Source organism: Mauremys reevesii, linkage group 22 (assembly GCF_016161935.1).
Source record: "Mauremys reevesii isolate NIE-2019 linkage group 22, ASM1616193v1, whole genome shotgun sequence".
NCBI lineage: Eukaryota > Metazoa > Chordata > Testudines > Geoemydidae > Mauremys > Mauremys reevesii.
In genome coordinates this window covers 1698911-1715158 of record NC_052644.1, presented here as the reverse complement: position 1 = coordinate 1715158, position 16248 = coordinate 1698911, and the positions used below count along the sequence as shown (strand labels likewise).

General features: G+C 58.8%; 1 protein-coding gene across 1 annotated transcript; it reads left to right on the top strand.

The window, feature by feature from the left end:
- The first annotated feature begins 961 nt into the window (after window positions 1-961).
- Window positions 962-14736, top strand: LOC120388413 (cytochrome P450 2A13-like). The gene is made up of 9 exons (XM_039510228.1): window positions 962-1141; window positions 1591-1753; window positions 4820-4969; window positions 6958-7118; window positions 9559-9735; window positions 9931-10072; window positions 10453-10640; window positions 12324-12465; window positions 14215-14736. The coding sequence occupies exons 1-9, from the start codon at window positions 962-964 to the stop codon at window positions 14394-14396; spliced, it is 1485 nt and encodes a 494-aa protein (XP_039366162.1). The 3' UTR covers window positions 14397-14736.
- Window positions 14737-16248: the final 1512 nt, after the last annotated feature.

The following is a 16248-nucleotide window of genomic DNA, read 5'->3' as shown; positions in this document are numbered from 1 at the left end:
GCCAGGAAGGGTTCTCCCCTGGGCGTGGTTAATCCACCACCCCCAGAGGTGGTAGCTAGGTGGATGGAGGAATTCTGCCTACACCAGGGGTCAGCAACCTTTTGGAAGTGGTGTGCCAAGTCTTCGTTTATTCACTCTAAGTTAAGGGTTCGCGTGCCGGTCATACAGTTTAACGTTTTTAGAAGGTCTCTTTCTATAAGTCTATAATATAGAACTAAACTGTTGTTGTGTGTGACGTAAATAAGGTTTTTAAAATGTTTAAGCAGCTTCATTTAAAATTAAATTAAAATGCAGAGCCCCCCCGACCGGTGGCCAGGACCCAGGCAGTGTGAGTGCCACTGAAAATCAGCTCGCGTGCCGCCTTCGGCACCCGGGCCATAGGTTGCCAACCCCTGGTCTACACCAGGGCCCCGGTTGCCTTAACTACCTTGCATAGGAGGGTGGATTTTTTGCACCCTGAGTGACACAGCTGGGTCGACCTCGCTTTAGTGCAGACCAGCCCAGAGTCTCACATCCCCGGTGGTATCTGGGGGTGCGGGGTGCTCTGGCCTGGTCCGGCCAGGACGCTGCAGAGGCGGCAGCAGGAAAACAACCGAAATAGTTTGAAGTTGGGGCTTGAGAAGTGTCTGCCCAGGACTGTGGAGCTGGCAGGGGCTGGTGCACAGCAGGGCCCGTCCACGCCTGTGTTCTTGTGTAAAGCATTTTAAAATTCTGCTTCCTCCGGTTACCCGCCCCCCGTCCACGTCCCGGATGAAGATGGGGAGCGGAGCAGGGGCGTCAGCTGCAGACAGAGGAGATATCGCCGCAGCTTTTCTGCACATGTGGAATTTGGACTCCGGGGCTTTCTCTGGAAGGAACCCAAACCCGGATTCCAAAATCGAGTTGTGCAATCGCACTAGCCGCCCGCAGAGCCGACTGGATCGCAGATGGGCACAGGAGCGGAGGAAGCTCCCAGCCAGCCATGGATCTCCTGGGAGCCGTGACCCTGTTCCTGGTCATCTGCCTCTCCTACCTCCTGCTCCTCTCCACCTGGCGGCAAATGCAGGGCCGGGGGGAAATGCCCCCAGGACCCACCCCGCTGCCCCTCCTCGGGAACCTGCTGCAGGTCGAGCTCAGCAACATGCGCAAGTCGCTGATGAAGGTAGGTGGGCTCGTCCCGGGACGCCCCAGGGTGTCCTGACCCCGTATGGGTGACCCCGCCCGTCGGCAGCCAGGGAGCTTTATTAATAACTTGTGACGACCTCGCCCTAGGGTAGCTACGGGGCACGGGTGCTGTGCTGGGGGAGGGGAGCTGGGGGTGGGGAGGGGATGGGGTGGTGTGGAGCAAGGGCCGGAGTGCTGCAATTGGGGGAGCGGGCACCAGAGGGGTGGGGGTGCTGTAAGGGGAGGGGGCTACAGGCAGGGGAGAGGGGGTGCTCTGTATGTATGTGGGGAGAGGCTGCTGAGTTGGGGGAAGGCCAGGGGGATGCGTGTGGGGTAAGGAGTGGGAGGGACAGCAGATGCCCTGTGTTTGGGGGGCTGGGCTGGTACATGGGAGTGAGGAGAGGGCACACGTCCGTCCCCCCGTCCCACACGGCGTCTCCGTCTCAGATCAGCGAGCGCTACGGCCCCGTCTACACCCTCCACCTGGGCTCCCGGCGGGTGGTGGTGCTGTGCGGCTACCGGGCGGTGAAGGAGGCCCTGCTGGACCAGGCCGAGGACTTCAGCGGGCGCGGGGAACAAGCCACCTTCAGCTGGCTCTTCGAGGGCTACGGTCAGTCGCGTGCGCGGGAGGGGAGCGAGCTGGGGGGGCAGCGTCCGGCTGGGGGGTGCTGAGCTGTCCTGCGACAGCCCAGGAGTTCGAGTCCCGCCGCAGGGCAGACAGATGGGAAGCGGGACACCCACCCTGAGCCGGCTGTGAGCTCTCTGCTTAGCGTTCGCCCGGATCGTCCTCAGGCACCATACAGCCTGAACGTGGAGTCACAGGCAGTCCCCTGGGCTCCTCTGATCTAGGGCTGCCACCCCTCCAGGACTGTCTTTAATTAACGAGCCACGGGCCGAAACCTCCAGGAATACGTCCAACCAAAACGGGCTGCCCTGCTCCGATCTCTCTCGCCGCCCAGGGGAGCCCACCTTTGCGGCAGACAGTCCCTTACGCCACGAAGCACAGCACTGCTGAGGTTCCTCCCAAAGGAGCCGTCCCGCGCCCCTCGTCCACCGCACCGTAGGTCCTGCCCCAAAGCTGCCGCTTGTACTAACCGGTCCGGCGGGAAGAGCTATGAACTAGGGAAAGGCAACGAGAGACACTGACAAGGCTAAGGCAGGGGAACGCAGAGACACACACGGGCGTGCCAGTCGGAAGCTTCAAGAGGTAACAGAAATGTCCAGTGGTTCTCAGCCAGGGGTGCGCAGAGGTACCAGAGCTCTTCCCGGGGGCCCGTCTCCTAGACACTGGCCTAGCTTTACCCCAGGCTACGTACAAAGCGCTAGCGAGGTCACAACAAGCAGAAATTTCATACAATGACTTGTTTATTCTGCTCTGTGCACTGTCCACGGACATGTAAGTGCCATATTTAGATTCCATTTCATTTATTTTATCATTACATGGAAACATGAGCGAGTCGGCCAATTTTCAGTAACCGGGTGGCTGGGATTCGTTTTTCTCTCTCTCTTGCTGGTTTTGTGAGCAAGTCGTTTTCAGATGAGGTGAAACGTGGGGGTTCGCAAGACAGACCAGGCTCCTGAAAGGGGGACAGACTGAGAACCACTGGAAGCCCAATCGATCTGTCCTTTAGCACTAACCCAGGCTAAGCACTGGGGAGCTTTTGTTTATGGCGAATGATCCTTCCGTCTCCGAATCCAACCAGCATAAAGATCCAGTTCCTCCTGCTTCGGGCTTTTCATTCCTTTCCCCCTTTGTGCGGGCAGCTGCAAACTCAGGTGGTGGAAGGAATTCATCTGCTTGGAGCGGGGAGAGCAATCAGCACCGTCTCTGGGCCTCTTTGACGTTCTGCCAGAGTTCGTCTCTTTGGCGAGGGCCTTGTGGGCGGGGCAGGACATGACAGACTTCGGGGAGAGATCGGCTCGGTAGTTGCTGTCTCTCTCCTGTCTGGAGATTTGCAGTCACAGCAGCTTATAATACAAACACTTAAATAGTGCCGGACACCGTGGGACGCAGATATTCCAGGTGAGATGAATGCAGGCAGCAGTTTACAGGGATGGAAGAAAGTCGAAACACTAAACCCATTTTTCGGATTCTAATCCCTGTTTTAACAATACTCTCACAGCTGAGCCAGCCTGGCACCAGCCAGGCAGTTGCCAGGGATCCTCTGAGGCTTGGGGTCCTTGGCACGAGCTGGCACCTGCTGTGCCAGCATCGCAGGGATGGTTGGGGTGGGGTGTGTATCGATGCTGCCTTTGGTGGGACACTTCTGAGGTACCAGTTCAGATTGCTCGGAGCAGGGCAGTCACCGCCCCAGGCTGGGGTGTCTCTGCCCACCAAGGAAACCGACCAGCCAGCCAGGGAGGGCTTCGGGCTCCCCCCCGGCTAACCAGTCACACCAGCAATTCCCTTCGACACTCCAGCTTCCCGGTATCCCCACCAGGGCCACCGTCATGGGCACGACTGGCTATGAAAACCAGCGCCCCAGGAAAAGAAATCAGGGTCTCCCGATCCCAAAGGGCCAGGCCCAGACCCAGGTCAATCTACAGGTCAGATCTTCCCCACAAATCACGCTGCAGCCAATCCCTTAGAAACTAAAATCTAAATGTTCATTTATAAAAGGAAAAGGATCTAGACGAGAGCTAGACTTGGTTAAATGGAATCAATTCCATACAGCGATGGCAAAGTTCTTAGTTCAGGCTTGTAGCAGTGGTGGCATAAACTGCAGGTTCAGATCAAGTCTCTGGAACATCCCCAGCTGGGACGGGTCATTCAGTCCTTTGTGCAGACTGAATGTTTGTAGCAAAGTCCCTCCAGAGGTCAGAAGCAGGATTGAAGACCGGATGGAGGAGATGCAGCTGCCTTTTATAGGCTTTCTCTTGTGGGTGGAAACCCCTTGGTTCTCCTGTGCAAGATCACAGCAAGATGGAGTCTGGAGTCACATGGGAAAGTCACATGTCCAGGCATGACTCAGTTTGCAGGCTATGTTAGTTTGAATGTTCCCAGGAAAGCTCAGAGGTGGATTGGTGTCTCCCAAAGTCCATCGTCCGTTAAGTGTTTCTTGACTGAGAACAGTCCCTTCTCGGGAAGCTGCCCAAACGCTTCGCTGAGGCTCCTTAGAATCAAAACACACTGAGATACAAGTACAGAGCCAATATTCATAACTTCAGCTACAAAACCGATACACCCCCACAGACGGCATCACCACACCCAGCAAACCAGAACCTTTCCAGAGACACCTCACACGACAACCTCTGTACAAGACTTGCTGCAGCTGTATAACAGCGGTGGCAACAATGATCTATACGGTCACAGGTTATGTGAGTAACGTCACAGGGTGTCTGGCTGGGCCGTTCCCAGCAACTGCGAAAATATTTGCCGTCTTTATGCAGCCGCAGATCAAAGCAGGGAGCTGCCTCCTACCGGCTCGACACTCAGAGCTGGAGGGGGGAAAATAGGGACAATATTACCTGGGAAATTACTGCACAATTCCCGACCGTGCACGTGTGTGTCCATGCCCAGGTGCATGCACCCCCGCCCCCCGCCTTTTGGGGGGCAGGAATTGTCTGTTACAGTGATATGCTTGTACAGCACCTCGCCCCATCCCCATCCCGAGATTGTTCATAATGTTCTGGCTGGGAAATGTGCCTTGCTCTCCCCCCCCCCCCCGCCCCCCAGGAGTGATCTTCAGCAACGGGGAGAGAGCGAAGCAGCTGCGGCGACTCTCCATCACCACGCTGAGGAACTTCGGGGTGGGCAAGCGAGGCATCGAGGAGCGGATCCTGGAGGAGGCGCAGTTCCTGCTGGAAGCCTTGCGGGGCACGAAAGGTTTGTCTGGGTCCTGTTCCTCCAGTGCCGGGGCCACGGAGTCAGGGGAGCTCCAGACCCCCAGCTGGTGGGAACCGCCCAGGGCTCCACTGGGGTCAATGGGGCCAGACCCCCAGCTGGTGGGAACCGCCCAGAGCTCCACTGGGGTCAATGGGGCCAGACCCCCAGCTGGTGGGAACCGCCCAGGACTCCATTGGGGTCAATGGGGCCAGGCCCCCAGCTGGTGGGAACCGCCCTGGGCTCCATTGGGGTCAATGGGGCCAGGCCCCCAGCTGGTGGGAACCGCCCAGGGCTCTATTGGGGTCAATGGGGCCAGACCCCCAGCTGGTGGGAACCGCCCAGGGCTCCACTGGGGTCAATGGGGCCAGACCCCCAGCTGGTGGGAACCGCCCAGGGCTCCACTGGGGTCAATGGGGCCAGACCCCCAGCTGGTGGGAGCCGCCCAGGGCTCCACTGGGGTCAATGGGGCCAGACCCCCAGCTGGTGGGAACCGCCCAGAGCTCCATTACAGTCAATGGGGCCAGACCCCCAGCTGGTGGGAACCGCCCAGAACTCCACTGGGGTCAATGGGGCCAGACCCCCAGCTGGTGGGAACCGCCCAGAACTCCACTGGGGTCAATGGGGCCAGACCCCCAGCTGGTGGGAACCGCCCAGGACTCCATTGGGGTCAATGGGGCCAGGCCCCCAGCTGGTGGGAACCGCCCAGGGCTCCATTGGGGTCAATGGGGCCAGGCCCCCAGCTGGTGGGAACCGCCCAGGGCTCTATTGGGGTCAATGGGGCCAGACCCCCAGCTGGTGGGAACCGCCCAGGGCTCCACTGGGGTCAATGGGGCCAGACCCCCAGCTGGTGGGAACCGCCCAGGGCTCCACTGGGGTCAATGGGGCCAGACCCCCAGCTGGTGGGAACTGCCCAGGGCTCCACTGGGGTCAATGGGGCCAGACCCCCAGCTGGTGGGAACCGCCCAGAGCTCCATTACAGTCAATGGGGCCAGACCCCCAGCTGGTGGGAACCGCCCAGAACTCCACTGGGGTCAATGGGGCCAGACCCCCAGCTGGTGGGAACCGCCCAGAACTCCATTGGGGTCAATGGGGCCAGACCCCCAGCTGGTGGGAACTGCCCAGGGCTCCACTGGGGTCAATGGGGCCAGACCCCCAGCTGGTGGGAACTGCCCAGAGCTCCACTGGAGTCAATGGGGCCAGACCCCCAGCTGGTGGGAACTGTCCAGAACTCCACTGGGGTCAATGGGGCCAGACCCCCAGCTGGTGGGAACCGCCCAGAACTCCACTGGGGTCAATGGGGCCAGACCCCCAGCTGGTGGGAACTGTCCAGAACTCCACTGGGGTCAATGGGGCCAGACCCCCAGCTGGTGGGAACCGCCCAGAACTCCACTGGGGTCAATGGGGCCAGACCCCCAGCTGGTGGGAACCGCCCAGGGCTCCATTGGGGTCAATGGGGCCAGACCCCCAGCTGCTGGGAACCGCCCAGAACTCCACTGGGGTCAATGGGGCCAGACCCCCAGCTGGTGGGAACCGCCCAGGGCTCCATTGGGGTCAATGGGGCCAGACCCCCAGCTGGTGGGAACCACCCAAAGCTCCACTGGGGTCAATGGGGCCAGACCCCCAGCTGGTGGGAACTGCCCAGAACTCCATTACAGTCAATGGGGCCAGACCCCCAGCTGGTGGTTCTTACCTGTGGACTTTTGCAAAGATGGTCAGTGTCATAACGTCCACTGCGCCAATGGGGAAACTAAGTCACGGAGTGGGATGGGGCCCGACCCATGGCCAGCGAGTGGGGTTTTAGCCTAGGACTCGAGGTGTGGGCTCAGTTCCCTGCTCCGCCGAAGATTGACCGGGACTTAGTCTCTCTGGGCCTCGGTTCCCTGTCAGATAGCCCTGCCCTGGCTGTGGGATCCATGGAGGGGAGACGGTCCGTGGCACAGCCCCCCGGCTCGCCTGTGCCCCACCCAACGCTGGTTGTACCCCCCTAGGTTTGCCCTTTGACCCCACCTACTTCCTGAGCCGCACGGTGTCCAACGTCATCAGCTCCGTGGTCTTTGGGGACCGGTTCGACTATGAGGACGAGGAGTTCCTCTCCCTGCTCTCCATGATGATGGACAGCTTCAACTTCACCGCCACAGCCTGGGGGCAGGTACGTCGCGGAGGGGGGGAGCACCCCAGGCCATGTCCCAGAGAAAGCACCAGTGGGGGCGTTAGCTGGCGTAGGAGAAAGCACAGCATGATTCTGGGGGACAAGAGTTTGAGAGGCAAATGCTGCAGCCACCGCGCTGCCAGCACAAACACCCCCTAGGCATGGAGAGATGACGGTTTCCTAATGCCCACAGTCCTGCAGCCAGCCCCGAGGAACTCTGAACTGACAGATCACACAGCGAAAGTTTCAAAAGAGCCGGCTGAGTCCCCCGCCGGGCCAGTCGGACCCATTTCCAGCGAGGCTTGGCGTGCTGGCGGCAGGGCGCCAAACACTGCATCTCCAGACTAAGGGGCTGCTTTGATACCCCTCGTCCCATCCCGAGATTGTTCATAATAAGCAGGACTCACCTACATTCGCCGGGCGTGTTTCTTGCTGCTGGGGACGACGGCAGAGACTCTGCAAGCGGGCAGACGGCACCAGGGTTACCGCTTGGCTGGTATTTTACCAGCCTGGCTGGGGGGGTTTATGGATTTGCCAATTGCCAGAAAAATAATTTAACCTACTGGTTTGGGGTTGGTTTTTTTTAACGTGGCTCGAAAGATTTGCATTAATCTCACAATACACGGGCTCGCTACTGTGAAACGTTTCTGTGCCCGGCTAAAGATGCTGCCGCTCTCCCACGTCCGCAGTTAAAGCGATCACAGCTCACACCCGGCGAAACGACGGCAGCCGTCTGCCCACCCACAGGCAGTGCCCCGCGTGGGCGTGCGAGAGAGGGAGGAGACGTGCGAGCCGTAATAACTAGCGGCAGGTCAGGGCGATGGTGCGAGTGATCCTCCTACACCCCCGGGGGGGGGGGGGAAAGGCTCGCATCAGAAACTGCACATTCAGTGACAGCTGGCGAAGCAGAACAGCCTGGCAAAGACCGGCTGGCAAAACGGGCTGAGAAAACAAACACCTGGTTGCCCCCGTGACGTTCTCTCTCTGGATGCTAGAAGTGGCTGGTGGAAGGCGATTGCAGAGTTGCCTTGTGGGTGGGGGTGCCGGGTTTTTTTGCAGTTCCAAGGTGGTAACTCTAGGCTGCACCTCAGGGAGTACTGACCCCCCCCCCGCCAGACATCCCCCCCCCCCCCGATCCTGGCCCTTCAGTGCAGCTTTATGGCACACAGAGCCTGCACAGGACCGTGTGCAAAGCCTGGAGGAGTGGAACGATGCCCCCGTGAGTACTGGCACCCTGCTGTTGAAATGCAGGAGAAAAAGCATCCTGGGCTGATGGAGTACAGGCCACACCATGACATAAGGGACATCCCTTGTAATACAGGGCTGGTGGGAACCCTACCGGGGAACTGCCAGACGACTGGCAAAGGGCTAAGGTGTGGCAAATTTTTAAAAGGGTAAATGGGATGATCCGGGTAGTTATTGCCTGTGAGTCTGACCTCGATCACAAGCAATTGACTGAGTCAGGACTTGACTAATAAAGAATGCAAGGAGAGAAATGTAATTAATGCAAATTACTGTGGGTGTATGAGAAAAGATCCTGTCAAACCAACTTGGGATCTTTTTTTGAGGAGGTGACAAGTGTGGTTGAAGTTAATAGTGCTGATGGAATCTGTAGTCAGATCTCTATAATGCGTTTGGCTTGGTACCGCGTGATATTTTGATTAGAAAACTAGAAAGCAATCAAATGAACATGGCCCGCATGAAATGGATTAAAGACTGGCTAACTGATAGATCTCAAAATGTAATAGCAAAGGGGATCGTTATCATTGAGTGGGTCTGTTTCTCAAGGCCCTATGCTGTTTAACGTTTTTATCAATGACCTGGAAGAAAACACCAAATCATCACTGATAACATTTGCAGATGGCCCATGAATTGGGAGTAAATAATGAAGAGGGAAGTTCTCTGGTACAGAGCGACACAGATCGCTTGATAAGCTGGGAACAGGCGAACCACATTCATGTTAGTACAGCTAAGTGTAAAGAGATCTATCCAGGAGCAAAGACAGTCGGCTGCACTCATGCCATGGGGGACTCTGCTTTGGGAAGCAGTGACTGAAAAACATTTGGGGGTCATGGTGGACCATCAGCTGGACGTGAGATCGAACGCGATCCTGGGAGGGATCAACAGGGGAATCTCCAGTAGGCGCAGAGAGGTGATTTTCCCTGTGGATTTGGCACTGGTGGTGCGGCCGCTGCTGGGATCCTGTGGCTGTGAGGCCCAGGGCCCTGAGACCTGCCTGGCCCAGGCTGCAGGGATAGGGCGGGAGAGCTGATTAACTAGGGGACTCTCCAGCCAGCCCAGGGAGTGAGATCTGCAGGGATGGAGGTGAGCTAAAGAGCCAGAAGGAAGGTCCGGGGATGGAGGCACAGGGAGAGGATGTGTATGGGGGCTCTCAACCCACCCTGTGTTCAGCGGGCTCTCCGCTCTCCCTGCCCCCCAGCTCTACGAGATGTTCTCGGGCACCATGCGCTACCTGCCCGGCCCCCAGCGCGCAGCGTTCAAGCAGCTGGCAGGGCTGGAGAAGTTCATCGAGAGGAAGGTGAAGGCGAATCAGGAGACCCTGGACCCCAGCGCCCCTCGGGATTTCATCGACTGCTTCCTGGTCAAAATGCAGCAGGTACCGGCAGGGGGGTTGCAGGAAGGTGATGGAGGGAAGGGGGGCAGTCGCTGGCTGCCTGTCTGGGCCACGCCCGGCACCACGGGGACCCCAACTGATGCAGAGCAATGGAGTCACGGCCGGATTCTGAGCTTAGCCACATCCCCAGAGTTCTTTGTTTTTAGCCTGTGATTTTTTCCCCTTGTTCTTTTCAAGGAAAAGGAAAATCCTTCCTCTGAGTTTTCCCTGAAGAACATTGTTCTGACGGCGCTCAACGTCTTCTTCGCCGGGACGGAGACCGTCAGCACCACCCTGCGCTACGGCTTCCTCCTCCTGCTGAAATACCCGGAGATCGAAGGTAACTGCAAAGGGAGGAGAAAGGAACCACAAAGGGCCGGATCCTCAGCTGGTGTAAATCAGCCGGGCTCTGCTGAGGGCAGCGGCGGTTCCTCCATTTACACCAGCTCCGGATGGGGCCGGTCAGTCACAGCTCGGCAGTGAGTTTGTGTCCTGTTTGTGTCACTCCAAAGGAAGCCGGCGGTCAGGGAACACCGGGTCAGTGTGGCTATTTCAGATTCCAATTCTAGTGGCTGGATTCAGATCTCGGTTCCCCCAGGGCAAATCCAGAGCCACCCCCTGACGGCAGTGGGGGCAGAGCCAGATTCTGATCTCGGTTCCCCGGGGGTCAGCCTGGATTCGCACAGGGCCCCCCTTTGAGCTGTGCTGACGTCTCTGCAGAAAGGATCCACGAGGAGATCGACCGGGTGATCGGGCGGAACCGCGCCCCGAGCATGGAGGACCGGAGCCGGATGCCCTACACCGACGCCGTCATCCATGAGTTCCAGAGGTTCTGTGACGTCATCCCCATGGGCCTGGCGCGCCGGGTGACCAGGGACACCCAGTTCCGGGGATACACTATTCCCAAGGTAGGGTCCTGGGGCGTCTCTCCCCCGCCCCCCCCCCCGCCCCGCCCCACGGCTGTGCAGGGCTCAGCACTGTCGCTTTCTCTGGAGGCCGGTGCAGTGCCGCAGACAGGGCTGGAGCTCAGGACACCTGGGTCTAGGCCTGTGTCACGGGGTGTGCGCACCCCGTCCTCTTTTCGGATCGTGAGGCCAGATCGCCAGACAACCCTAGACTGGAACGAGCCCGGCTCAGTGGCCAGAGTCAAGATAGCTGCCCTTGGGTGCAGGGCCGTGTGGCCTAATGGCCAGAGTCAGGGGTCGCCGTCCTGGGGCAGTCAGGGTAGGGGGTCCCGGGCCCTCCCTGCTCCACCGGGTCCCAGCCCAGGGCCCTGTCACTGGTGGGTGTGGTCAGCACCCAGCCAGCGGGGATCCTACCGCCACATGCTGACTTTCCTTGGGTGGCAGGTACCGCTCACCCCGCCTCCCTGGGCCACTTCCTGCCGTGAGTCCTGACGCCGGGCTCCGTTCACCGGCGGGGGCTCCGAGCGCCTCGGCGCCGGCAGCTGGCTGGGACTCTGACGCCAGCCGCCTGGCCGTAGGCAACAGGTCTCTGGTCTGGGCCCCAGGGTCTCTGGCTCCTGCAGTCTGGGCTGAAGCGGCCCCTGGGCTGGAGCCTCCACCAAGCGTCCTTTCTCGTCGGTGGCCAGCCTAGAACGAGCTGGGCTGCTCCCTTTTATACTGAGGCAGCACACGGAGCATGCCCAGCTCGGTCCGAGGGGCGGGACTTAATGTGGGATCAGCCCTATCTCGTCCAGTGCGGGGTATGCACACCCCGTCGCAGCCTGCCTCTGGGAAGTCGTGTGACCTAGTGGGCAGGGACTTACAGGACCTGGCTTTTATTCCGCGCTCTGGCTCACTGTGTGACCTTGGCTGCTGCCCTGTGCCTCAGTTTCCCCCACGTGTCACATTGTTAATGATCCCTCCCCCTTTTGCTATTTACACTGGAAACTCTTTGGGACAGGGAATATCGCTCACTCTGCACGACGCCTGGCACAATAGGGGACCCCAATCTCCACCAGGGTCTGTGCAGCACCTGGCACGATGGGGCCCTGATCTTAGCTGGGGCCTCTGGGAGGTGCCGTAAGACACCTAACAATAACACTCATCCATGTGGATAAATACCCTTAGCCTGACTTCTAGTGCCATCTTAGAATGCACACGGCGGGTACGGAAAGCCAGGAGGTTCACGCCGTGTACATCAATGCAGGCACCACCACTGAGGGCCTGACCCAGGATTGTTATTGGCTGTATTTTGTGTTCCCATCGTGCTGAGGAGCCGCGGTCACGGACCAGGACCCCACCGCGCTCGGTGCGGTACAAATACACACAAAAGACGCTGCCCCACAGAGCTCGCAATCTCAGCGTCAATCCTCAGGGGCAGTGTGGTGAGAACAAGCAGTCCGGACTCCTGGGTTCCCTTCCCAGCTCCGGGAGGAGCCGAGTGCAGTAGCTAGAGCAGAGGGTGTTGGGAGACACGTGCCGAGACGTGACCGTCGGATTGTGGCCTGACCAGGCTCCTGCGATTTAATATTTGCTTTTGCTGCAAATTCCACCCGTGGTTAGAATGACCCTGAATCGTGCCCCAACAGCCGCGCTGTGGGTTATCTGCGTTTAATCCCTGCTGCTTGTCGCCTTCTCCTCCCGCAGGGGACGGAGGTGTACCCGATGCTGGGATCCGTGCTGTATGACCCCACGCAATTCAGCAGCCCCGACACCTTCGACCCCGGCCATTTCCTGGATGGCAACGGCCAGTTTAAGAAGAGCGACGCCTTCGTGCCCTTCTCAATAGGTAGGAATCCCTCCGCAGAGCTCGGTTCCCAGCGTCCCAAGCAGCGAGATCCGGGCCTGGCCCGGCCGCCCGGCCACTAGACCTCACCCTGCGTGCAGAGAATTGTGAGAATTGGAGTCAGTGGGGCCAGATCCCCAGCGGTGTAAATCAGTGTCACTCCACTGGAGTCAGTGGGGCCAGATCACCCCTTGGTGTAAATCAGTGTCACTCCACTGGAGTCGGTGGGGCCAGATTCCCAGCCGGTGTAAATCAGTGTCACTCCACTGGAGTCAGTGAGGCCAGATCCTCCACCGGTGTAAATCAGTGTCACTCCACTGAGGTCAAGGGGGCTGTTCTCACACACTCGGGAGTAGGTGTGCACTGAAGCCCCTTGGGGAATTGGGACCATGTGAGCTCTTTGGGGCAGGGACCGTCTCTCCCCGTGGGTCTGTCCAGCACCTAGCACAGTGGTGCCCTGACCTCAGGTGAGGCTGACGGACACATCTGGGTAATTATCAGCTGTGTGCCACAGAACTGGTCACTCAAGCGAACACAAATGTCCCATAGACACAAGCTCTTTCCACCTATGGAAGCTCTCTGGTGCTTTGCTCCTTCTCACGGCATGACAGATTTCTAGCCAGATGTTTCCAGTCCTTTGTTCCTGTAGAACCCAATGTGGCTGGAACATGAGACAGGAAGAGTTTGCAACAAAACCAGTCTGCAGCAGTCTGGGGTTTTGAGTGCCTAAGCCAAGGCCTCTTTTTCACTTGCTGTGGCCCAGGCAGTACAAGGAAGGCCCCTGGGCTACTGCTCAAGTGGGTCCACAGTCCTGGATCATCTTAAGGAACTAAACTCAGCGGCAGCTGTTTCTTGCGCCTCCACCACACTCGTCTCTGAGCTACACTTTTCTTCAGGAATGTGCCTGGTTACGTCCACTTGAGATGGAGCTATGGATGCTGCAGTAGCTGCCAGGTCACCTGCACTCTGACTACCTGGGAGATCAGGCATCTCCTCACCACTCACATCCTCACTGGGGCCGGAAGGGTCACCGTGAACATGTGTGTCTCTGTATCTCAGGAGAGCTCCTTCCTGCTTAGATAGAAAAGCTTCCTTTGCTTTCTTTCTTTTTCTGAATGCTGCCCCAGAGGGGCGTTTTCTTCTTTCGCTCATGGCTGCTGTTCTGTGCCAGCTAGAGAGGCTCCCAACACTCAGTTGAAGGGGACAAATAAGCAGGCTGGTCGCAGGGCCTGAGTGAGGGAAGATCTCAGCCTCTTAAGGGCCTAACTAGCTCCTACTACTTCAGTTGGCTGCCTGTTCCCCTCAAGCGGGTTCAGGGAAGCAGCAGGAACCAGGAAGCTGAATCAGTCCAGGCTCCTGGGGTGCTCCAGAGGTACATAAGAGGCTCCTCCTCCCCTCTCTCCCTGCAGCTCCTGCTGCTTCCTGTTCTTCCCTCTCACCTTTCTCCTGCCTGCCTGTTATGTCTCCTGTGCCCTCCTGCCTCCAGCCCAGCCCTCCACCAGCTCTGTGCATCTAGGGCAGAGAGAACATCTGCACCAGCACCAGACACAAGTTCCTACACTCTGGGTCCTAGTGGCATTCCCCTGCCCCCCCAAGTCTGGCCGTTCGCCTCACGGTAAGGCCAGCCCTGCCGCCGCTGCTCCAGACTGGGGCAGAGTTTGGACAAGGGGGGAGACCCCCTCGCAGAGTCTCACCTGCCCCTGGCACCCTGCTCCGGCCGGGCCATGACGCCTCCTTTGTCCTCTCGCCTAGGGAAGAGGTATTGTTTCGGGGAGATGCTGGCACGCATGGAGCTCTTCCTCTTCCTCACCAGCATCCTGCAGAACTTCCGCTTCCGCTCCCCCGTGGAGCCCAAAGACATCGACATCTCGCCGAGGCTGGTCGGGTTCGCCACCCTGCCCCGCAGCTACGAGATCTGCCTGCTCCCACGCTAGGAGCAGACGGGATCTCCCGGGGCAGCCTTGGGGAGGGAGGGGAAGGGACCAACCTGGGGATGTCAGGGGCCAGAGCAGCCGGGGACAGCTGCTGGCCTGCTCCCTGGCTTACCGCGCTGCTCAGCCACCCACGAGCCCCGCCACACAGCATGAACATTTCGAGTGGCCACAGCCGCTGACTGGCTGCTAGTTTAGCAGTTCGGCTTATTGGCCCCCTGCAGCAGATCAGTGGCTGCCCAACGCATGCCAGGCCTGCAGCTGTGCTTGCCCTTGTTCCCGTCCCTCCTCCAGCCCCGCTCCAGCCCCGCTCCAGCCCCGCTCCAGCCCTTGTTCCCGTCCCTCCTCCAGCCCCGCTCCAGCCCCGCTCCAGCCCTTGTTCCTGTCCCTCCTCCAGCCCCGCTCCAGCCCCGCTCCAGCCCTTGTTCCCGTCCCTCCTCCAGCCCTGCTCCAGCCCTGCTCCAGCCCCGCTCCAGCCCTTGTTCCTGTCCCTCCTCCAGCCCTTCCCAGCCCTGCTCCAGCCCCGCTCCAGCCCTGCTCCAGCCCTTGTTCCCGTCCCTCCTCCAGCCCTGCTCCAGCCCTGCTCCAGCCCCGCTCCAGCCCTGCTCCAGCCCTTGTTCCTGTCCCTGCTCCAGCCCTGCTCCAGCCCTTGTTCCTGTCCCTCCTCCAGCCCTTCCCAGCCCCGCTCCAGCCCTGCTCCAGCCCCGCTCCAGCCCTGCTCCAGCCCTTGTTCCTGTCCCTGCTCCAGCCCTGCTCCAGCCCTTGTTCCTGTCCCTCCTCCAGCCCTGCTCCAGCCCTGCTCCAGCCCTGCTCCAGCCCTTCCCATCCCTCCTCCAGCCCTGCTCCAGCCCCACTCCAGCCTGCTTCATCTCTGCTGCACCTTCTGCTCCCTCCTTCAGACTTCTGGCTTCAACCCCCAGCTTCACCCTCTGGCTCCCGACTCCAGATGAGCCGCCGGTGCCAGCACTTGGCTTCTGTCTCTCCGCTCCTGATCCCTGGCTTACGACTGCAGCTGACCCCCCGCTGGCGCTGGTGTGACGGAGCGTTTCTGGCGGGACCCAACTGAGAGTGCCAAATCAGGACCAATTGCTTAAACAGGGCAGTTACAGCCCTAGGCTGGGGTTTTTCCACCCCTAAGGCAAACCAAACCAGCCAGACAAAAAGGACTTTGGTCTCACCCCACTGGCTAACCACAAGTCACACAAGCAATTTCCTTAGACACTCCAGTCTCCCAGTATCACCACCAGTGCACTCGTCCTGGGGATAAATGGTTATGAAAACCAACACCCCAGTAAAAGAAAAAGGTTCCCTCGATCCCAAAGGACCAAGCCCCAGACCCAGGTCAATATACACATCAGATCTTACCCACAAATCACGCTGTTGCCAATCCTTTAGAATCTAAAATCTAAAGGTTTATTTACAAGGGAAAAAGGCAGAGAAGAGAGGTAGAATTGGTTAAATGGAATCAATTACATACAGTAATGGCAAACTTCTTAGTTCAGGCTTGCAGCAGTGCTGGAGTAAACTGCAGGTTTTAGATTAAGTCTCTGGAATACATCCCCCACCGGGATGGGTCGTTCAGTCCCCTGTGTAAAGCTTCAGTTTGTAGCAAAGTCCCTCCAGAGGTCAGAAGCAGGATTGAAGACAAGATGGAGATGAGGCATTAGGCTTATATAGACTTTTCCAGGTGTAAGAATCTCTTTGTCTTCACTGTGGAAATTTACAGCAAAATGGTGCCTTGAGTCACATGAGCCAGTCCCTGCATACTCTGCTGAGTCACAAGGCGTGTCTGCCTTCTCTCCATGGGTCAATTGTGTAGCTGATGGCTCTTTAAATGGGCCATCAAGCCAGCTAT

Excerpts from the sequence above, each read along its gene's own strand:
- LOC120388413 (XM_039510228.1), top strand. The coding sequence starts at position 962 with ATGGATCTCCTGGGAGCCGTGACCCTGTTCCTGGTCATCTGCCTCTCC. Across the intron at positions 1,142-1,590 it reads TGCGCAAGTCGCTGATGAAG|ATCAGCGAGCGCTACGGCCC; the intron begins GTAGGTGGGCTC and ends TCTCCGTCTCAG. Across the intron at positions 10,641-12,323 it reads GGGGATACACTATTCCCAAG|GGGACGGAGGTGTACCCGAT; the intron begins GTAGGGTCCTGG and ends CTCCTCCCGCAG.